The following is a 23,287-nucleotide window of genomic DNA, read 5'->3' on the forward strand; positions in this document are numbered from 1 at the left end:
GGCGTGTTTTATGTTGTGTCACACACATATACACTACTCGATGGTAGGAACCTGTCTACGCATATACTGAGATGCAACAGTCAGGTGTTGCCTGATATTAGACTGTAAAGTGGTGTATCTGTCCCTGATTTGTGTGTTTTGGGCACTGTGTACATGATTGGCATACTCATATATTCTAGTAAGAGGTGTGGCTTTCTTCAGTGTGTTATGTATCCTCTTTGTGTTGCTTCCTTTAACAACTCCTCTTTGACCATTCACACCTCTCAGATGGGGTCACTTTGCAACTATATCTATGTATCCTGGGCACTGAGACTGTCTTCAGTTTTCTGCTCCTTAATCACCTCTTTTATCTACAATATTTATTATGATTTCTTTGTCGTTTCTGAGCCTGGCCCCAAACAGGTAAGAGTATACATGACCCCTGGCGTCACATCCATCAGTGGCCCAACTATTAATAGCCCCCAAGTACTAATGAGCTCCAATGGCCACTAACGGCAGATACAGCCCCATTCGAAGAGTTGGAAGCCATGATGCACTGAGGTGAGAATCCCAGTGGGCTTGACTCCAAAACTCTCTGCCCTCCACTACCTTCCTCTCCGTCACTCAGCAACCAACTCAGACTCAAATTGCTTAGTTCTACCTTACCAGTACTACCTAAGATGAATTGCTCCCCCTCTCCCCCCCCACAGATTCACCAAACGCTGAACCTCAGAATATGAAAGCACCACAATTCTATGTCCATGTAGTAAGTTGGTGTGATTAGATTTCCTTTGCTTGAATTTAGTCTATCTTAGAAATTCCAAGCTTCATTAATGCAAGGTAAATTGATTTATTAGGGCAACAAGCACCTCAAAGGTGCAATATGATTACATAATGAATATGAATTCCTATTCTCTACATTGCACAGCAGGGTAGACTGCTTCTACCAGGTTCCTTATGCATATTTACCATCTACATATGTACCCCTGTGGTGTTTGTTAAAGCAATTAAGAGTTCATAAACAACTGCATCTACAAATGGGCCACTGCTGAAAAGCCTCACATTGTTTTCGCTGACCCCATAAAAGAATATTAATTTACATTTATAAAACTTTAATGAAAGCATAGAACAAGTTGGGCAAGAGATAGGTGCTGTTTTAATCTTGTATGCTCTGAATAAAATCTTGTTGAGTTTAAACTGAAATGCTCTTTTACATTCCACTGACATGCTGCAATATGAAATGGTGTCTCAGTTTACAATGTCTGATGTGTACCTACAAGTGAATCTATAAGGTGAAATGTGTTTTCTTGTCGATCTCTTGTCCACGCAGAATAATATAACACTTCGGGATAAATATACAGCCCAGAAGCCCAGAGCTAGAAGCCAGCATGGCGAAGATCTCCACGGCCACCATGTACCTGCCCTTGGTGCTGAGGTAGGCTGGGATGAAGGAGACCCAGATGCTGCAGAACACCATCATGCTGAATGTGATGAGCCTGGCTTCATTGAATCTATCAGGTACTTTCCTGGCTAGGAAAGCCACAGTGAAGCTGGCAAATGCCAACATGCCCACGTAAGCAATCACGGTGCAGAAGGCGACAGTAGACCCTGGGGAACACTGCAGGATCATATTCCCAATTTCAGACTGCATGTCAGTGTCAGGGTGTGGTGGAGAGGTGAGTGACCAAGAGAGACAGATCATTACTTGTCCCAGTGTACACACAATTACAAAAGCACCAGACACCCGACGTCCCAGCCATCTGCTTAACCTGCTTCCAGGTCTGGTTGCATTGAAGGCAATGACAACAGTGATGGTTTTTGCTAAAAGGCAGGACACAGCAACAGTAAAGATGATTCCAAATGATGCCTGCTGGATCAGACAGGTGACCATATGTGGCTGTCCAATGAATAGGAGGGAACAGAGAAAGGCCAGCATTAGGAAGACGAGGAGTGCGTAGCTGAGATCCCGGTTATTGGCCCTCACGATTACTGTGTTGCGGTGGTTCACAATGAATGCCAGTACTCCAAGGGTGGCCACAGAGAAAATAATGGAGATAGCTGCCAGACTTATACCAAGGTTATCACTGTACGAAAGGTAGACTATGACCTTGGGGATGCAGCCGTCCTTCCTACCATTTGACCACTGGTCCTCAGGGCATTTCAGGCAGTTTTCCATGTCTACAATAAAATAATGAAACACTTTTTAATACTTCACTTACTTAAATTGTTGATGTAGAGGCATATAATGGTGAGAAGCTATTAATAAGAAGAAATAGACTAAATTCTGCTGCACAATTTAGACCTTTTGCTGGAGTATTTATTTCAATTCTGGTTACTACAGTGCCCTCATTTCATATCCAAAAATATTATCAATGAAATGTTTTCTATATTGGGGTAATACCCTCAACCTTACCACCTTACCACCATATACCCTTACCACCTTTAAATCCTTAAAACTACCCTTGCCACCATATACTCCCACCCACTCCTAAACCCTAAAAATACCCTACCACCCCATACTTCTGCCCACCCCTAATCACTAAAAATACAATCCTAAATCCCTACCCACCCTTAACCCCTAAAAATACTCTTTCCAAGCTATTCCCTTACCCATCTCTAAACCCTAAAATGTTTCCAATCTCTAACCTTATCCACCTCTAAATCTCAGAACATATTACCACCCTATACACTTACCCACCCCTAAAATCTAAATATACCCTTACGACCCTATACCGCTACCCACCCCTAAACCCTAAACATACCCTTACCACCATATATAAACCGCCCTGTAACCTTACAACCCCCTAAAACCCTAATTTCTATATATTGACTGAAAAAAACGAAGGTTAAAGTGACTTTATAGATAGGGCAGAAAACTGCCGCTAAAGCGGCGATAATGGGCTTGTTAATATGCTTAATGTAATTCCAATCGAAGCCCATGTCAGATGTGAAGACATCTAACATCAGCTTCGATTGGGATTCCATAGAACATATTATCAAGCTCATTATCGCCGTTTTAGCGGCAGATTTCTGCAGCTAGAGCGGCGATAGTTTTATTGCCTGTCTTGATAATATGCCCCACTGTTTTAAACGTACAAAACCACTGAAATTCACGCGTTATAGTTATCTCAAATAACTATAACTCACGCCCTCCCATGCACAGTATTCTCATCAATAATTTAATTGCAAATGTTGCAGTGTATCATTAATAATATCATAGTATGAGTCATGATTGATGTAATATTCGGGGTAAATAGCCCTTCTTCCCTTTCCCCTCCCCTTCTTCCTCCCTTCCCCTTGGGGGTTGTAATGGCATCGCAAAACAAACTCTTGCCCACTTTGTGTTTTTGCAGGGTTTATACCCAACCAAGAATGCCTTTTTTACAACCCATTCTGCTTTTTTACTGGGGCCAGAAGTCATAACGCTGGTCAACCCCCTCTTTTACGATTAGAATCAAAATATTGTAGTTTTGCTATCACTAGTTTTATTTGTGGTGCTTTGAAAATCAGACATTTTCAGAAATAGAATGGCTTAACATAACTTCAGTATTTCTTTTTTGTCAAATGTTTCTTTATTGAAGTTTCCAGCACATCCAGCAGTACACTACAGCACATCACAATTCCTATATTGCATAAAATACTTTCTATGGAACAGATCAGTTTCTTCTCATCTGGAAGTGGGTCCTTACAATAGGCACAAATAAACAGCAGGACCGCTGATGAGCTCCATTATGAATATATAATCCGCTCCCTCGACCCCTACACCTTCACCCCACCTTCACCCCATAAAAAAGGTACACAGAGAAGCATTTATTAATCCTTTGTAACCCCTTCGATGCGGCCGCGATTCCCCTGGTGTGCTGTAAACAGCACGAACAGGGGCGGGCCGTGACGAACTCCAGCGGTCATCAGCACACGAGCACCGTAGTGCATGACGGCTGGGATTCGTCATGAGCATGGAAAGGGTTAAGCAGGAGACCGATCACCAAGGAACATAGGTATACCGGGGGTGGGAAGGAGGGCCACACACAAGCTCCCACACCCATTGCAGCCACCAGAGGCATTCCTAGAATTCGAAGAGATGGTGTGCTCCATGGTGGGACAGGTGCACGGGGAGACCCCTCAAGAGATACTCCACCAGTTGTCCCCATATACACTCAAAGTTTTTTAAGGAGTCCGAGACAATATCTGCCTTTCGCTCTATTGTGAGGGCCTTCCACAGGCGAGAATGCCACTGCATCAGAGAGAACTGCAGCATTTTTAACACTATGAACATTGTATTGCACTTTAATTACTGAGCTTTTTTTAACCTTATCATGTATTTTTTATAATGAATCTCCTTTTTTAAAGATTTTATGTGTGTAGCATTTTAAAACATTTTTCTCATGTGGAATGTTTATCATCATTACGGTTTTATGTAGCTTTAAATAAACCTGACTAATAATTTGTCTGACAGTTAGCCGGACTGACATCCTGAGGAACTTGGCTCACCCTTTATGTGTCTTCTCATAGACTATTTAGAGGTTTTAGTTTACTCAGATGTTTTCTTAATTATATGGCGTTTTTTAATGATATGCTCTTAAACGTTTTTAATTTATTCAATGCTTTTGCACTGTGACTTATATTTTATTGTGATTGTGATGTTTATCTTGTCTACTTTGTAGGTTCTCTTAAACCGAATAAAGCTATATGACTGACTGATATCATATAAGATGTCACAAGCAATGAAAAATGTGGGGTTTTTAGCCCCTCTTACTTGTCCCCTCCCTTTCCTCTTCTCTTCCCCACCTCTTGGTTACCCATCCTCCAATATATGAAGTAGATGTATCACATTTCTCCAAAAGATTTAAGATCCCTGTAAAGGATGTAGCAGACTCGGATCGCTGGGAAACTTGGACGGGGGGGCGGGGGGGGGGTTTGTGTGTGGGGCAGTGCGGAATGTTATAAAAAACAATTTCTGACTGGATAAGAGCAGGCAACTAAAGTGCAAGTGACTGGCAGGTACGAAAAAATAGTAAAATTAAATGGCAAAATTTTATTTTGATCCTCCCAACTGGGTTACAATCTAAAACATAATAAAAACAAATAAAAATCACCCAAAATGGTGATGCAATAATTATAATATACAGTCAAAGTGAAAAAGTTGACGCAGCGTTTCGGTGCTATTCAATCTTGACACCTTCATCAGGACAAAAAGGACATTTGACTCCGTATCTTATGGATAAAAACAAAGTGCCTTCTAGGTGCACGGAGGAGCCACCGATGATGATAGGAGGGGCTTCTAGGATATTTGTTAGCGACCAACTCTCATATCAGTTGGATATGGGTATGATCAAATTGATGTAGACCGTTCATCTGGTTTCTTTCATGATAGGGAAAGATAATATCTTTGATTCGAAATTCGGCCTCCCTGCTCCTCCGTGCTACTCCCGTCGTGTTGATTAGCGATATATTTCTCCAAAAGTCATCAATAAATGTAATCAAATGTATAATTCAATATTGTACACAAGAAATGTTTTCTGATATTGATCACTTAAAAAATTTTTACTACAGTTTTCAAAAATTCATGCTGTGACTCTTTCTTTTATCATGGTTTTCATTATTACTATTTGTGGGTGAAAAATGGTAAAATAAATTGTCTGAGACATGTTTTTATGCAAGAAAAATAAAATAAAACAAACATGTCCTCTTTCAAATATTGTTCAGCCCAAAAAAATGCAATAATAAAAACAACCTTGTACACATCTTCAGGCCAATAAAGTGCAGTCATAGAACCATCCAGTGCATGATGGGGCATTCCCAGCTATAGAGCAAAAGCTTCAGACTGAGAAATACTTTAAACACATGTGGTAAATTCTCCTCTGGGTCATGGTTTCAATGACCTAGGAGACTCACAATTTTCTTTTTACAAAAGTTGCTCGGGGGGCTGCTGAACTCCCTGTTGGAGCTGGGTTGTTCATTGTACATAGTGGTGCCCCGGTGCCAACCCTCTACTGCCCACAACACATCCCTCGTGGGGGGTGGCTCAAGCCTCCTTCAGCACCACTGGCTCCCCTGCTTGCACCCATCATCGGTGCAGTGGGATCAGGCATTTGTCTTTTGCTCCTGACAGGCAGGGAAACGTTTTTGCAGAGTGAAAAGTTGGTGTTTCAGGTATTGGGGACCCTGGGTCACTGTACCTGAGCTGGCCCATGGCCATGTGGTCCTCAGATCCATTATATGGCTCTGGAGAGGAGCCAGTTCCCTCTCCCCATAAATAGAAAACACCCGGGCTGGGAAGTTTACACGTGCAGGAGCCATGCTTTTTTATGTGCTTTTGAGTTGCTAATCACCATCACTAGGCCTGGGGTGTCAAGGTATCCCTACCATGTTGCCTTATGTATTTGTTTTTCTCTTTTGACTCACGTCCTAAGATGACTGCAGCAACAGCCTTGTTGATGTGGTGACAGCCAATTAGATCTTAGCATGAAATCTGTAAGCTCGGTGGGTTCTCTGCAATGTGATATATACAGATCTTTTGAGAACTTATTGCTCAAAAAGTGCTAAATGGATTAGTATCACATCACAAAAAGCCAACATTTTGGTTCAAATCTAGCTCTCTGCCAAATTTGATGTATATCTGGTCAGCAGTTTGGACTGTAACTGTGTCTAAAGTTCCTATGGAAAAATGAAATTTGAAAACATGTTTTAGGACATCCCTGTTTTCTCAGGCCTCCTTGACGGATCACCCCAAAACTTTCCAAGAAGGAGTTAAAGTGAAAAGGATTTCTTTTTAAATGTTTAATGAAGGTTCACCGACTGGCCACACTCTTGATTGGATTTTTCCCCAATAATCCTCAGTTGTCTTCTGGCACACCTCAAGTTCAGGTGTTGTCAGACTATTCACTCATTCCTTTTAACATATCAGTTAAACATTGTGTAACAGATATCAGCTCTTTATGCTCTAAAAAGCATACTATTCTCAAAGCCTCTGGGAGAGATATTAAACCTTCTCAAACCTTGTGCGACCATTAACCCTTGAATTCTAAGGGGATATAAGAGGCTACCGATGCTTTACAGGGTGAAAAGGTAAAAAATTACAAACCGGTTCCATGTTCTTCCACTGACAGTATGGCAGAGAGTATCACTTTTAAATACATCCACATACTTATGGAAGAAGTGAAAAACTCTCCTGGGAGGAACGAATACCCAGGCCCCAAGTACAACCCAGCTTCTAAGTAAGTACATGCTGTTTCTAAAGAAACAAAAGACTAAATCACCATTAATGCAGGAAGATCCAGCTGTTACCATCAAGAATGTGGGTAATCCAATTAATGACTTTTTTTCTACTTTTTCCAAATCTTGCACCCTGAGAATATGCCTGTACCATTGTCTGCCCTTATGTATTTAATTGTAGAGTTTTATAAAGCGCAAACGTGAATCAAAGGCATTTAAGCACTTCACAATCTTAACATAGTAGTAGTTATGTGGTTGGGATCAGTAGCTGGTAAATATTTTAGGTAGATACAGCACACACACACACATATATATATATATTACCTACTGGCGTTCGCCAGTGGGTAGTTATAGTTACAACCTAGTTTCCATAGGAAACTCATTTTTTGATTTGCTCACAACTTTGGTGTCGTGTGATGAATCTTTGCAAAATTCTCCCAAATGAAGGTCTATCCAAGTCAGCTCCTGTCCTGAAATTTTGGGGGAGATTCGTGGAGCTGGGGCTGAGAAAAAAGAGGGTCCCAAAACACATTTTGCCAATGTTTTTTTCCCCAGGAGATTTTGCGACGAGCTACAGCCCAAACTGCTGAATGGAATTACCCAAAATTTGGCAGAAAGGTAGAGCAAAAAATAATAGTGAAAAAGTCAATTTCTCATAGGAAATTTTGTGCAAGGCTACAGCTAAAACTACTGAACAGAATTGCCCCAAATTTGGCACAAAGGCAGTGTGTGGGTCAGAAAGCGACCTTTTTTTTAAATGGTGTAAATCCGTTCAGTAGTTGCTGAGATATTAGAAAAAAAAATGTGGATATCTGGGCGGAGCCTAAGTCCTGTGCACACGCTTCACTGTGATTGGCTGCCAACACTCCAAACCAGGAAGTGTTGGCAAACATCTTATGGCTCGGTAGAAGCGAGTTGCTGGAAAACAGAGAAGGGGGCTGGGTAGAAATACCCCGCCCCTCTAGGCCTGCTCAGTGGGTCCTAGAAGGACCCCCAGGGCCACAAAACAAATTAACAAAAAAAAAAGCGCAATTCACTCTGGGGTGGTGGATTCCCGTATTTTATTTTAATGAGAACCCGGGTGGGCTAGGTCCCAGTGGCATTTCTTAAAAAATAATAGTGGGGGCTTGCTGGGACTGCCGGGGCCCGCTGTGTTCACCACAGTCTCAGGGCTTCACTTATGTTGGGAGGGGGGTTGCGTGGCCCCCCTCGTGGAGCCCTTCATCTGCTTATAAATTTTGTGTCGTTTGACGATTCTTTACGAACATTTCCAGAAAGTTTCTATTTTTTTGATCAATTGCTATCTTGAAAGTTTAGGGGTTCTTGGTCAGGGGGGGCTGAGAAAAAAGTGGAGTCACAAAATGTGTTTTCTCCATTCATTTTCCATAGGAAACTTTAGACAAGGCTACAGGTCAAACTGCTGAACTGAGTTACGCAAAATTTGTCAGGGAGAAAGTTTGTGGTCCAGAAAGCGTGGTTATGTTGAAATGGTGTAAATCCGTTCAGTAGTTTTAGTGATTTTTAAGAATTCTGACATCTAATTGATTGTTTGAGGGGTTACAAGCACGAGCTTGCTGCTCATTGGCTGTGAACAGTTGAAACTAGGAAGTGTTGGCATGCATTTTGTGACTTAACCCGTCAGCTTGCATTTCTCCGGGTAGAAGCGCTCAGGTCTTTAGTTTTACCTCTGCGAGGTAACACTGGCATCTGTGCCTGATTGAGATATCCCTTTCACGTTGGCTCTCCCCACATCACCAAGTTACGGCTATGCCTTTTGGAGCCAGTGCGTCGGCTCGGAGTTCTGTGAGTCTGTCTGTCGGCATGACCCCCTACACCACCCAAACGCTAAAACTACTCTCAGCACAACCTCCTACACCACTGCACTATCCTAAAAAACTACTCCCAGCACGATCTCCTATACTACCGAAACACCTCTTCACTGCCGTAAACTCTAAAACACTACCCCCAGCACGACCCCCTACACTACCAAAACATCACTGCACCATCCTAAACCCTAAAACAGTAACCTCAGCATGATACCCTACAGTACAGAAATACCACTGCACTGCTGTAAACCCTAAATCTACCCCCAGCTCTACCCCCTACACAACCCGAACCCCACTGCACTACCCTAAACCATAAAACACTAGCAGTATATCGGCTCACAGCTCTGTGTTTGGGAACCGACGGCCCGGAGCTCTCTGTGTGCAAGCCGAGCCCAAGGGCCACAGATGTCCCTCTCCAAGGCTGCTCAACTGCCCACAGGTCTCCCTGTGGTAGCCAGATTGCAGGTGTCACTCTGCGAACCGATATTGGGAATATAAGGTGGCTCTAAAAAGAGCCTTTGTGTTTATTAGTTGGAGCTACATATAAGTGCTGATGCATAGCTTCAGGTTATTCAGAAAAACTTGATTTCCCTGATCAGTGAGGTGTACTCCATTACTTCTTTAGATATCATCCATATGAAAAGGTATGTTGTTATTGTAGATCGATCCCATTCTATTGGCTCTGAGGTATGCAGAGACAGCTTTGTTGACATTCTTCCTAGATTTTTCAATCTGAGGACAAAATTAGTTTGACCAATTCCACTTCTGTCTTTGGCATATATTGGAATATACAAAGACATTTTGAGGCAAAAGCAACATCAATTGTCTAAAGGTGTCCTTCATTAGCATTTCCAAACCTACCCCAGTCAATGTGCCTAGTTCGTTACCACCACAGTGCACAATCATGAGGTCAGGGTGTTTGAGATGCAAACAGGTTTTACCCAAGGGGAGCAATTGGTGACACTTCAATCCTCTTTGTCCAAACCATTTAATGTCACATTTTGTAAACCTAGGTCTAAGTCAATTCAATTCAAATTCTTTATTTCGGCTTAAATGCCATAAAAGAACAGTGCATATATTACATTACATTTCATTGGATAAAACATTTCACTGCATATTAAAAACATTAATTAAAAGAATACAATTCATGTTGGAAGATAATTGGAGCGGAAACAATACAATCATAAATCATAGGATGGACCATCACATCGGTTCCAAGCAAATCAGTACAGTTACAATTGATGCCCCATTTTTTTCCTTTGGAAGAAAATAGAAAGTAAAAATCTACTGACACTAAATGTTATCTGTTGCGATGTATTTGTTGTTAGGATTCTCAGAGCCTGTGAACATGACCTTAGGCCTAGCAGTAAGCATATTGGTTTAATCCATCTCTTTCTGGCCTGGGCATAAAAAGGGCAGAAAAGGAGAATGTGCTGCTCGTTTTCAGTCTGGTTATGTTCACACATAGGGCAAATTTCGTCCATTGCTAAGGATGATGGATCACGATTCCTAGCCCAACGAGCCAAAGTTGTTTTAATTAAAAGGTTTCCATATCTGAATTTTAAAAATAAAGTTTTGGCAAGTGGGGGCTCTATTTCATCCATAAAAATCTCGTAAAGAGGTTCGTCCTTGAAATTTAAGAACTTTGAGACTAGGGTCCCACAAGTTGTGTTGGTTACAGTCCTATTCACTATAAAGGTCCAAAAGGCCCTTTTTAAAATTAGTTTGGGGTTGGCGGGTAATTGCTCGGGGTTCTCCCAGAAGTGTTTCAATCTTATATTACTGAACCAAGCCTTAACGTGCCGCAGCCATGGGATGGCAGTCTGGCTGTCAAGTGCCATGATTTCTTTTAGCCCGTCTCTATAATCTTGGAGTTCGGGAACATGCCATAATCTAACCCACAGCATTAAAGGTCGAATCAGGACTTGGTGGTCAGTTCTTTTGAAGTTTAGGTCCAATTCCAAGGGTACTAGTGGGGTACCTCTCGGAACCCTTACCAAACTTCGCATAAAGTTGTTGTCTAGGACACTGAAAGACTGCTTGGACCCAGGGCCCCATATTTCTGCACCGTAGAGGACTGATGATTGGACCTTGAATTTAAATAGTTCCATCACTGGGGACACCGCTTTACTGGTACTCAGGCTTTGCTCCCTGAGAATTGGTTTAACATTCTGGGCAAAGATTAGTTTACTTTTATCCAATTGGGCTTTCCAAGTAAAGTTTGAATCTAGTGTCACCCCTAAATATGAGAAATGGGGCACTGATTCCAACTTAACTCCTTTTAGTGTTAAGCAGCCCTTGTCCGGTTTAATCGGATTTAGGGCCATACATTTGGTCTTCTTCCCATTGATCTCCAACCCCTTTTGGCTACAATATTCGCTGAAGGTGTCCAATAATGTCTGTAAACCATTTTTTGTTTGGGAAATCAGAATAGTATTGTCAGCAAATAATAGGGATGTTACCTTTTCGCCGTTCAGTTTAGGGGAGTCATTTTTACAACCCTCTAAAAATGAGGGGATGTCGTTTACAAAAAGGGAAAAGAGCGTAGGAGCCAGAACGCAGCCCTGGCGGACTCCACGTTCGATGGGAATTTTTTGGGTTAGTTCGCCGTTAGGGCCCCACCTAATTCTCGCAAAATTCCCTTCGTGTAGCTCTTTAATCTGAACGACAAGGTTATTTGGCATGCCTGCTGCACTCAGAGTTTTCCATAAGAGATTGCGAGGCACCAGATCAAATGCTGCCCTTAAATCAACAAAGGCAACATATAAGTGGCACCTTTTGATCATTACGTACTTCCAATAGAGGCAGCAGAATCTAAAGATCTGGTCTATTGTGCTGACTTTTGATCTGAATCCGGCTTGGAATTTGGTTAAAATTGTATTTTCCTCTAGCCAATCGCTCACACGTAGTAAAATATGTCGTGAGTAGATTTTCTGTAGGATGTCCATTAGACTTATTGGCCGATAATTACAGGGGTCCATCCTATCTCCTTTTTTAAAAATTAAAACAATTTCCACTCCCTTCCAACTTTCAGGGAATTCTAAAGTGCAAGATAGTTTGTTGCACAGATAATTAATATATGGTGCCCATACTTTTAGGTCATGCTTATATAGGTCCCCCGGGATCTTGTCCAGACCTGGGGCTTTCCCAGATTTAATTTGGGTTATTGCCAGCTCTGTTTCCCCTAAGGTAAAGACCAGGTGGTCTGCTGGGGGTTCGTGGCTTGCCACATTCATGTCCATATGTGGGTCGTCATATTTTTTATATAAATTCGTAAAATGGGTAACCCAAGTTTGCTCATCCAGAAAAACATCTTTTACCACCCTGCCTACATGGTTCCCATTTGCGACCAGCCTCCAGAAAGCCACATTATCACGCGATCTGGCGGCTAGCAACAAATCAGCCCATTTCTCTTCCTCCCATGCTATCTTTGAGGCCCTTTGGACAGACTTGTAGTTATTCCTTGCTTTTTGTACATCTGTTGGAGACTTGGTCTTTATTGCAATTAATAATTCCCTCTTTGACTCTCTGCAGGATCTATCATACCATGGCTTACTATGGGACAGATTCTGGGTCTTTTGCTGGATTTTCTTAGGCATTTTGGTGACTAGTAATCTTAGGTCAGCAAAAAATTTCTGGTGTATTGACAAAAAGGACATTTTGGTTTCATCCTCAGGCATTACAGCTAAGTAAGGTCCGAATGTCCCAGCAAAAAGTGAATATATTTCACTGAGGATGTCACTGTGATCCAATATAAATGGCCATTTAAGAGATCTTCTGTTGTTACTAATATGGATCTCAGAATTATCGACACCACTTTCCTCAGGTGGAAATGGCTGAACCATATCGTTAAACAGTAAAGCATCTAAAGTCAAGTTTAAGGGGAAATGAACGCTTTCGAACCGTTCCATTACTTCAAGGTCCAAAAGATGTGGCCAGAGGGATATGGAAGCCAACACAAAATCTAGATTATTTTTGTAATTATTCCTAGTAAAAGTTGGTTTCTTTGAGCTATCGGATGGTAACCGTCCGTTACAAGCCCTAAGAAAGTGTTCCGTGCATAAATTAATCAGCTGGAGACCCAGTGTTGAACATTTAACCGATTTAACATTCTCCAGAGTGGGGATTTTGTTCGCCTGGTCTTCCCCATTGAAGATTTCGCTAATACCCAATACTGGCTCGAAGTTGCAGTTTAGATCACCAGCCAGGATAACAAAATCCTCCCTGGGGTCTAATCCACTCAGAAAGCAATCTAATTTTGAGAGGGTTGGTGATTCTTTTGAAGAGGGTAAGGGCCTATTGTAGACATTTACTAGAAATAAGTTCTTCTTGTTACAAACTGTGATCTTTAGAGCTAGTATATCTACAGAATTTGTAGCTATCTCCTCAATTTTTGCCCTTAAGTTTATTTTCACCCAGATCAAAAGTCCCCCTGACGGCCTTCCGCTTCTAGAGGGGATCACACCGATTCCGTAGGTCTTGTACCCCACCCTATGGGGAGTCTCCACTGCCCAGGTTTCCTGTAATAAACAGAGGTCAAAAGACTCTATATAGTTCGCCCACTCCGGGTCCCTCAAGTTTTTTGCAATTCCAGCAATATTCCAACAAGCCAATTTTACCGGCATCTCAGGAGCACATGGCCTCTCAGGGAAAGCCCTTGGCGTCTCTTCATAGCTAATGGGGACCACAGGTTGTATTACCAATGGTGTTACCTCTAGGAATGTCTTTTTGCTCAAAGTGGTTGTGGGTAATACCAGTTCTTCTAGAATGTTTCCATCATGTGGTACGTTTACATCATGGGGTACAGTTTTATCAAACCAAAAAGACACAGGATTCACCTGTACATCAGGTATGTTGACAACACCTGCATCACCAAGATTCCTAGTTTCTGACCCCTCACCCCCCCGAATCAAGAAACATCAGTCGCAATCATCTAGACCGCTAAAAATATCAAACCTATTAGAAGTTTCTAGAGGTGTGAAGGGTTTTAGGTGGTCCATCCTTCCTTTCTGGGAGTTGTATATTTTGGCCGGTACGTATTTCCATCCCATGGAGTCTGGGGCTGTCACAGGGCAGGGAGCATAGTACAAGTTCCTTGTGTTCTGTAATATAGGGTGGTACAGGGCATATTGGTTGTTTCCCGCTTTCTGAACAATCGGATGATTAATTGGGTGAGTTTGGGTTATATACTGTAATGGTTGGTGCTGGGATGGATGGTGCTGAGATGGGAACACCACTGACCTAGGGTAAAAGTATGTTAGTGGTTTAGGGATTATTGTGTTATTTGAACTACCTGGCTGCCAGTTTAGTATAAATTGGACAGCATTAGGATCCCTGAAATTCACGACCACCACATCACCGTTAATATCTTTAGCTCTACCCCCCAGCCATTGGAGACGACGAACATGGACAATCTCACCATTAATATGATTCGCAATTGGCCTATATAAACTCAGCCAGTGCATAATCTTATTCTTTAGTTGTGCGAAACCCTCTCTCCTATTTTGTCCCAGCACAGGCACCCCTGTTAAGACGACCACATAGGGTACTGCCTCTGGCGGGAGTTCAGGCAAGGGTGTCTTTCTAGGTTTCCCCAAGTATTTCTGGTTTCCCCCACCTCCCTTGATGAATTCCCTGGGAGACTGTTAGAGGTATTATCAGTGGTTTTGTTTGCAACATTAACCGGCTGTTGTTCTTGGATTTTTTGTTGGATCAGTTTAGGGGGTAGATTAGGTTGTGCAGACGCTATGATTGTATTCCCCATGGGTTTGGAGGTAGATGCTGATGTGGAAGGAATGGCGATAGGGATAGTTAAGGGTGGTTGGACCGGTGCTAATCTATTTGGTAATGCATTATTTGTTGATAAACTAGTTGCATTGTTTAAACCATTGTTAAGTACAGCGTCCTTACTTCCCAATGCATACTCAATTTTACACAGTCTACATTCTACTTCCATCAACCTCTCCAGAATAGATGCAGAATAAGATTTAATCAGACTCTCTATGTTAAGTAATGTGACAAGGCCCTTGTCCTCATTAGGCACATTAACAGCCACACTAACGTCCATACTGTCCTCTTTGTCAGCTAACAATTTTTGTAAGGGTAAAGATGTGACATGAGTCCCCTCCATATCTGCTTGTAGAATACTGGGTTTCTTCACAGTATTAGTGGCTTTTTTTCCCAAAATCAGAGCAACTCAACTTGGGTTGTAGCAGGTCCCCCCTTTTCCGCCGTTTTTTATTCGGCGGCGGACCATAATTTTTTGGCAGGGGTGTGGGTTTTTTCGGCCTATTACGGAGTAGTTTCGCAGGAGGCAAAGCATTTCCCTTCATTATACTTTGACTACTAATATGAAGAGTTGAGGGTAAATCATTCGTATCCGTCTTTGGCGGGGTAATTGTTGTGAGCGCTATCACACTCCCGTCCGAAGGCTGGCTATCCAAAATACTTACCGACTCATTAGCTATTACATCAATGTCAGTGTCGGTAGAGCAAGTGGCGGGAAGCGATGCCAATGAAACTGACCTATTCTTTATACTTTCTACGGAACGGCGGCGTTCCGCACGCCACTCCGCCATAGCAATATCCCTGGAGATGTCAGGGGAGGATTTGGTAAAATAGTTGTCGAGGGTTCTATTTAACAGAACACCCTGTTTGTCTGTCACCAGCTGGTCAGAATTTGTAGAAGACATCTATAAAAAAAGGTCCAACAAGGCTAACAGGTCAAACCTGGTTATAGACAACTTCAATAATAAGCAATACCTGTCGATCAAGGGGACGAGCCCAGTCCAGTCTCCTCGGTTCTCTGAGGGTCTCAGAGGGTCCGTTTACTAAAAAAGTAGGGTGCATATTACTTTGTCACAAAGCATCTTTGTCATTGGTCAATAAAAAGCAGTTTCAATATGGAGTACATATGATAGGATAACATTTGCTCAGTTCAACCACACCTGCTACTTGCATGGGAAGGCACTGTTCAAACTTAAAACAATGGTGAACTTTTAACCTGCAGGTACGTTAAATGTTCAAGAAAATGTTGCAAATAAATATCGGTTGGTTTGAAAAAATGATGAACTTTTAACCTGCAGGTGTTTTAAATGTTCTAGAAGTGTGTTGATAAAATATATTTATTGTCTCATGTGTATGGTGTTCTTACATTTTTTTCACAAAACTGTTTATATGGAAAGTTTAAAAATAACCAATAGAGAGAAGTTTTGCAATTTGAAAAAATCAAGGAACTATTCAGATTTTTTCTTTACATGTATTTATGTGTGGAGCAACAGGGAAATTGTGCCATTACTGGTTGCATTCTTGATGAGAGCAGTGCATTACATGTAATGTTTGACAAGGAAAGAATTACATGCGTTTGTGACATATGGAATCTACATACCAACTACGAACGTAAGTTAAATTATGCTTAGTGTGGAAATAATGGGGAAGGGATAAGAGTAGAACATTCATGTGTTACTAATTTAACAGAGATGGAACAAAAAACAATATATGTTCTGTGTACAATTTGTGGTCTGATTTTTGATACTGAGAGATAGATTTCAATATCAGTGAAGACTGGTGTGTTACTGGGAGACTTTGGATTTTGGTGTTGTTATCAAATGGAATTTGTTGGGGAGCGTTTCTTCAGAAGACATTTTTTTGTAAATATGTGAGAGATAAAAAAGAAATGAAAATGTTCTGTGTATATTTTCAGTACGATTTTGTTCAGAGTGCTAAAGTAAATGTAATTATAAGTGAAAGTAATTGTCAGAGTATGTTTGTCTGCTGAATATAAGCAGGCCTTTAAGTGGTCCGGGTCTTGTCGCTACTGACCTCCGCCACCCATTTAAGACTGTTGTCAAATGTTTCTTTCCACTTAAAGCTGTTAATATACGTATAGTAAAGGGACAATACATAAAAAATGTGGGAATTACACCTTTATTTATCCTGTCCAGTTCACTCCACCATTTTTGGCCCGCAGCTGTACTGTTTAAAAAAGTAATCTAATACAGTTCTTCGTATTATAAAAATAGCAGTTCTACGTTTTTTGCCATATTGGTAGGGTTTGTACTATAGAAAGAATGGTGTAATCAGTTTTGATGGCATAAAACTGCACTGTGTAATGTTGGAAATATTACATATGTATAGGTTGTGATGTTATATTTTATACTGTGAGGTACATTTGAATATAAGTGAAGACAGGTGTTATACTGCGAACCCGTTCAGAATGTGCACAGATTACATGGAGAGTAAATGGACAAAGTATATGTGCACGTTGTTTTCTGTATGTATGCATGGTTAGATTCATTTGATGGTACTTTGAGATTAATCTAAACAGAGTTTGTGCTTTATAATTGGGTACACTGCACTATGTTAGTAGTTAGCGACTAGATGCTGCTAAAGAGATTATTTATTGCTCGTCCTTACGAAATAAAGGTGGAGAGGGGCGTTTCTTTAAAGAGATATTTTAATAAATGAGAGATAAAAAAGAAAGCAAATACTGTACGATTTTTCACACAAGTAAACTAACTGTGATTATAAGTGATGAAAATTGTTAGTTTGTGTCTCTGTACTGAATATCTGGAGGCCTTTAAGTGGAACAGGTCTTACCGGTGCTGAACACTGCTACCCTTTTCAGACACCCACCACTTTTTTCATTCCACTTAAAGCCATGAAAATAGGTATATTAAAGGAATGGTACAATAAAAGTTTCGGAATTACACCCCCGTCTACTCTCCTTATCTTCCATGGCCATTTTGTGCACCAACAGTATTGCTTGAAAAAATTAAGTAATAGAGCTTTATCTAGCATGGAAATAGTAGTTATACTTTTATTGGCAGGTTTGTGGGATATGTAGTATAAAGAGAAGGTCATAATCAGTTTCAATGGTACAAAAGTGACGTGAAATATGTTTGAAAGATTACATGGTTTTAGGAATAAGCTCTCACTCTTCCAGTCCTCGGACTCGCAGTTGTACCTCTTGAAGCCAACACTGGAAATATACCACAGCGCTCTCTCTACGAGATACCCTCTTCATGCTACCTCTCCCCACATCACTGTCCCAAACCTATCTCTTTACAAGTGGAAGGTCTGCACTTCTCCCTATACTATTAGGCCTGTAGCTGTTCCTGTGTGTGCTGGCCTGCAACTCTCCCTCTTCGAGCCGACGGGCCGTAGCTCTACCTCTATAAGCCAGCGAGTTGGCTCATAGCTCTTCCTCTACGAGACAGTCCGCAGGCTCACAACTCTCCCTCAGCGGATCACCGGTCGGCTCGCTGCTCTTTGTCTGCGAGCCGTCTGGCCCGCAGTTGTAGCTCTGCAAGCTAATACTGGAAATATACTGCAGCTCTCTCTGTGAGATATCCCCTTCACGCTCCCTCTCCTCACATCACCATCCCGCAGCTATCCCTTTGCAAGCCTGCGGCCCGCACCTTTCCCTATAGTAGTCGGCCCGCAACTGTTTATGTGCGAGCTGGGTCACAGCTCTTCCTTTGTGAGCCAATGGGCCACAGCTGTTCCTGTATGAGCCAGCCGGTCGGCTTGCAGCTCTTCCCGTATGAGCCAGTCCGCCGGCTCGCAACTGCCCCTCTACAAACCACCAATCAGCTTGCAGCTCTTCGTCTGCGAGATGTTGAGCCCGCTGTTGTATCTTTGCAAGCCAACACTGGAAATATACAGCAGCTCTCTCTGCGAGATATCCCCTTCTCGCTCCCTCTCCCCACATTACTGTCACGCACATATGTCTTTGCAAGTCGACAACCTGCATCTTTCCTACTAGCAGCAGGCCCGCAGCTGGTCCTGTGAGAGCCGGCCCGCATCTCTCCTTCTGCAAGGCCACGGGCTACAGTTCTCCCTCTTCGAGCCAATCAGTCGGGTTGCAGGTTTTTGTCTATGAGCCAGCTCGCTAGCTCGCAGCTCACCCTCTACAAACCATCATCCGCAAACCATCGGGCCTGCAATTGTACCTCTGCAAGCTTATACTGGAAGTATACCGCAGCTGTCTCTCTATGAGATGTCCTCTTCATGTTCGCTATCTCCACATTACTGTCCTGCATGTATGCCTTTGCAAACCAACGACCCGCATCTTTCCCTATAGCAGTAGGCCCGCAGCTGTTCCTGTGCGAGCCGGGCCAGAGCTCTTCCTCTTCAAGCTGACAGGCCGCAGCTGTTCATCTACCAGCCAGCTAGTCGGCTCGGATCTCTTCCTCTACGACCCAGCTCTCTGGCCCGCAGCTCCCCCTGTTCAAACCAGGGGGAGCTGAATGGATAATGCAGAGCAGGCTCTGAGCCGCGGGAAACACACCATCTGAAAATTGAAATCAGCTCTGTGAGACTGTATACCATTACAGGCTGCCAGCACGATGGATTGCCTGAATTCAACCATGCAAGCAGCCTCAAAGCCCAGTGGAGCGCTAGAAGTATTGAAAATGATAAAGGGTAAAAAATAGTGAGGCAAATACCATTGGACCCTTCTGGAAGGGAAGAATTGACTCCAAATCCCAGCATTCAATTACTGGAAAGCTAATGCAAATATGGACAAATAGTATTTGGAGTACTGACCGGGTTTTGCTGTTGGCCCCTCCCTATGAATAAGTTGCCTGCGCAACGAAACGCTTCAGGGATCTTCACCAGTTGGGGCTGCCAGCGTGGTTGTGAGCAAATAAAGATGTAAAGATTTGTAATCTATCCTCGTGGAGTGGCGTTTCTGAGTTCCGGGGCACTTTGGAGAATAGATAAAGAGCGGCAGGCTCCGAGCCGTAAGAAACGCACCGTCTGAAAATTGAAATCAGCTCTGTGAGACTGTATACCATTACAGCCTGCCAGCACGATGGATTGCCTAAATTCAACTATGCAAGCAGCCTCGAAGCCCACTGGAGGGCTAGAAATATTGAAAAGGATAAAGGTTAAAAAATAGTGAGGCAAATACCATCGGACCCTACGGGAAGGGAAGAATTGACTCCAAATCCCAACATTCAGCTTACTGGAAAGCTAATGCAAATATGGACAAGTAGTATTTGGAGTACGGACCGGGTTTTGCTGGTGGCCCCTCCCTATGATTAAGTTGCTTGTGCAACGAAACACGTCAGGGATCTTCACCAGTTGGGGCTGTAAGCGTGGTTGTAAGCAAATAAAGATTTGTAATCTATCCTCGTGGAGTGGTGTTTCTGAGCTCCGGGTCACTTTGGAGAATGGAGAATGCGCGGGAAGGGAAGAATTGACTCCAAATCCCAGCATTCAGCTTACTGGAAAGCTAATTCAAATATGGACAAGTAGTATTTGGAGTACGGACCAGGTTTTGCTGTTGGTCCCTCCCCATGATTAAGTTGCCTGCGCAACAAAACTCTTCAGGGATCTTCACCAGTTGGGGCTGCCAGCGTGGTTGTAAGCAAATAAAGATTTAAAGATTTGTAATCTTTCCTCGTGGCGTGGCGTTTCTGAGTTCCGGGGCACTTTGGAGAATGAAAGAATATATATATATATACATACATACATATTTATTATTATTGCTTTTAGTAAAATAGGCATTTTACTAGTGTTTGTCATGCTCTCCTTTAAACAAATGTATTTAACTGATGATCGAAATGTATTTTACCGAAAGATTTCAAATGAAATGTATTATACATTGAAGCGATACTGAGCCTGCTTTCTAGCTCTATTTGACGGAGCCCAATCACAGCACAGCACTTGCACTTTAAATAGTTCACTCTCACCAATTTTTGCTGTCATGTGAGCCGAAACGTCATGAAGCCGACAAGCGAATAAAAGAATATTGTATACCGCAAAATCTGGTCCGTGCATTGTGTTCCTGGCGCATGCAGAGGCGAGCCACAATCGCGCAGGAAACTTTGGTTTTGAATATATATATATATATATATATATATATATATATATATATATATATATATATATATATATATATATATTGGAATAACTTTGGCGCCGGTTGACGAATCTGCCTGAACATTTCCTCAAAATGGCCTCTTCGAGCTCCGGTCCTTCCCTGGAAGTTTGGGGGGGATTCGTCAAGCGGGGGCTGAGATAAAAGGGGGGTCCCACAACGCGTTTTCTCCATGTTCATTTCCATAGGGCGGTCGACCTATCTTTTAGCCCGAACGGCTGAATGGATTTACACCAAACTTGGCAAAATTGTAGGGACTAGTAGCCCGATGTGCCTTTGCTATGTCTCAAGATATGTGCTCCAGTGGATTTTGAGTAATTTAGGTTAAAAAAATATATATATATCTATGGCAGCGCCCCGGTACGTGATCTGGGGAGCGCCCCGGGCGCGACACGCGAGGTGCGCACGGAAATCTGATTGGCTCTTGGGTGTCTGTAAACATTCGAAACAGTCCGGAGCGGCTGCCATCTTGTGTCTCGGTAGTATCGAGACACAAGAGGTGGCCAAAACAAAGGGGGAAATAACCATAAGGGGGCAGGGTAGACCCCCCTGACCCCCTAGGTTTGATGTGGGGGCTTTAAAAGAGCCCCGCTGGGAAAACAAATATTTTTTTTTTTGGCGCGGGGGGAGTGCCCGGTACGCGCACTGGGGAGCGGACCGGGGAGCGTACCATGGGGAAAAATGAATGATAGAGTTTTTAAAAAATGTAGCCTTTTTTAGAAATTGGAGGTAGTTCTAAAAAGAACTGTTTTTTTCTTCTTTTTGTTGTTTTATATTTTTTATATTGTTTTTTGAACATTTTGTACTTTCTTTGGATTTTCTGAACAGTTTTAGATTTTTTTTTGTATTTTTCATGGGGAAAAACGAAAAAACAGGGAATTGAAAATGGCTCAACTGGAGCAAAAAACAAAAAGAAAAGAAAAAATTTGGGTTGATTGGGGCATTTATGGTTGTCCCCAGCAAGGACGATGAGCTTTACGCTCTGTTCTCCGTAGGAGATGGTCTTCCCACAATATTTACAGATAATTCTGAAATCTGCAAATCGGGGCTGAATGCACAGCATCGTCTCACTTTCCTCTGGTGCAGACGCAGTGGGTTGCTTCCTTTTTGAGCTGGTTCTTGTTGATTGGTGAGTGTTACTGGCCAGTTCCCTCATCTCTGCAGCAGAATAGTTTATAGGATGTTTGCGCTGCATGTGGCGTATCATTGTGTGGTTCCCAAATTAATATTTTTTATTTGGGTTTCCCCTGGAAAGTTCCATGCCACATATTTTGCAACTGACCTTGGCTGCATTTACTTTTTTCTTCCCCTCTGGGAGAGAAAAAAACTCCCAAATAATGTGTGGTCTTGGCTGGTATGGGGTGTTGTGTTCTTCCAGCCATCTTGAACTCCCCTCCTCCTCCTCCTCCTCTTCCTCTTCCTCTTCTTGAAGACCACCAATGATATCTTGAGGAGGTCCTTTTGGTGGTTGTGGTGGTGGTGGTGGTGGTGGTGCAGATGCACCAGCTGCTGCTACTACTGAAGCCATTATATTGAGCAAAAAGGTAGAGAGTGCTACAAACAGGTCTTCCTAAGTCAAAGGACAAAGTCAGAATAAGGAAAAAAGGTGGGGTCTTTCATCCTTTTGAAAATTATTGAACCAATGAAAAGTGTTATTTTCAGGTCACATGACCAGGGGCTTCATCATTATGAAACCAAAACTATTATGAACCAATAAAAATTGTTATTTTCAGGACACATGACCCGACGCGCTTACGCTACGTGCCCCGGGGCAGCGTCACGTAAGCGCGTCGGATGTTTACGTTGCGCGATCGTATTCGCTCGAGTGCTTCCGGGTGCGCTTACGCCGTGCGTATCACGTGGATGCGGCTATGCGATACGTCACGATCATGTTTTCGTTCGCGATATTGGCGCTTACGGGACGCTCCCCGGAGCGCGCCCCGGGGCGCTTTATAAAAGTACGTTTTCGGGGCGCGCACCGGGAGCGCTCCAAAGCAACAAAAAAAATTCAAAAAAAAATTCATAAAAAATTGGGAAAAATTGTAGGGACTGGTAGCCCTATTCTCAAGTGGTTTTTACGAAAATTAACTTTGAAAAAAATATATATTGTGCTACATTGGGCTATATATATGTTAGAGCCCAAATGTAGCCCAGATGTAGCCCAATGTAGCCCAAAGATGGCCACCAGAGACAAAAAAAACAAATGTAGCCCAAATATCAGCCAGATGTAGCCCAACTGTAGCCCAATGACAGAATGTACCAGAGTGTTCTAAAGAACAACTAGAGCGGTAACAGTCTTACTTATAAAGTGAGACTTATAGTTAGGAATTAGCATAAAAAAACCTATGAAATTCACTGAAAAAACCATGGGTTTCACACC

At 42.5% G+C, this 23,287-nt stretch overlaps 2 protein-coding genes across 2 annotated transcripts in view; both read right to left on the bottom strand.

The window, feature by feature from the left end:
• Positions 1–1,264: 1,264 nt before the first annotated feature.
• LOC147725930 (vomeronasal type-2 receptor 26-like) lies at positions 1,265–2,155 on the bottom strand. Its single transcript, XM_086963394.1, has one exon. It carries the CDS (start codon positions 2,153–2,155, stop codon positions 1,265–1,267), a length of 891 nt encoding a protein of 296 aa, XP_086819520.1.
• A 35-nt stretch (positions 2,156–2,190) lies between these two features.
• LOC147725931 (uncharacterized) overlaps positions 2,191–23,287 on the bottom strand; it is a 119,845-nt gene continuing 98,748 nt past the window's right edge. Inside the window, exons 2-3 of the mRNA XM_086963395.1 lie at positions 12,113–13,915; positions 2,191–2,235 (exon numbers count right to left, since the gene is read on the bottom strand). Of these exons, the coding sequence (XP_086819521.1) occupies positions 2,191–2,235; positions 12,113–13,915 (1,848 nt within the window). The remainder of the gene's footprint in view (positions 2,236–12,112; positions 13,916–23,287) is intronic.

This window comes from Lissotriton vulgaris, chromosome 3_1 (assembly GCF_964263255.1).
Source record: "Lissotriton vulgaris chromosome 3_1, aLisVul1.2, whole genome shotgun sequence".
NCBI lineage: Eukaryota > Metazoa > Chordata > Amphibia > Caudata > Salamandridae > Lissotriton > Lissotriton vulgaris.

Bases quoted from the DNA above. Each gene is read 5' to 3' on its own strand.
- LOC147725930 (XM_086963394.1), bottom strand. From the start codon at position 2,155: ATGGAAAACTGCCTGAAATGCCCTGAGGACCAGTGGTCAAATGGTAGG.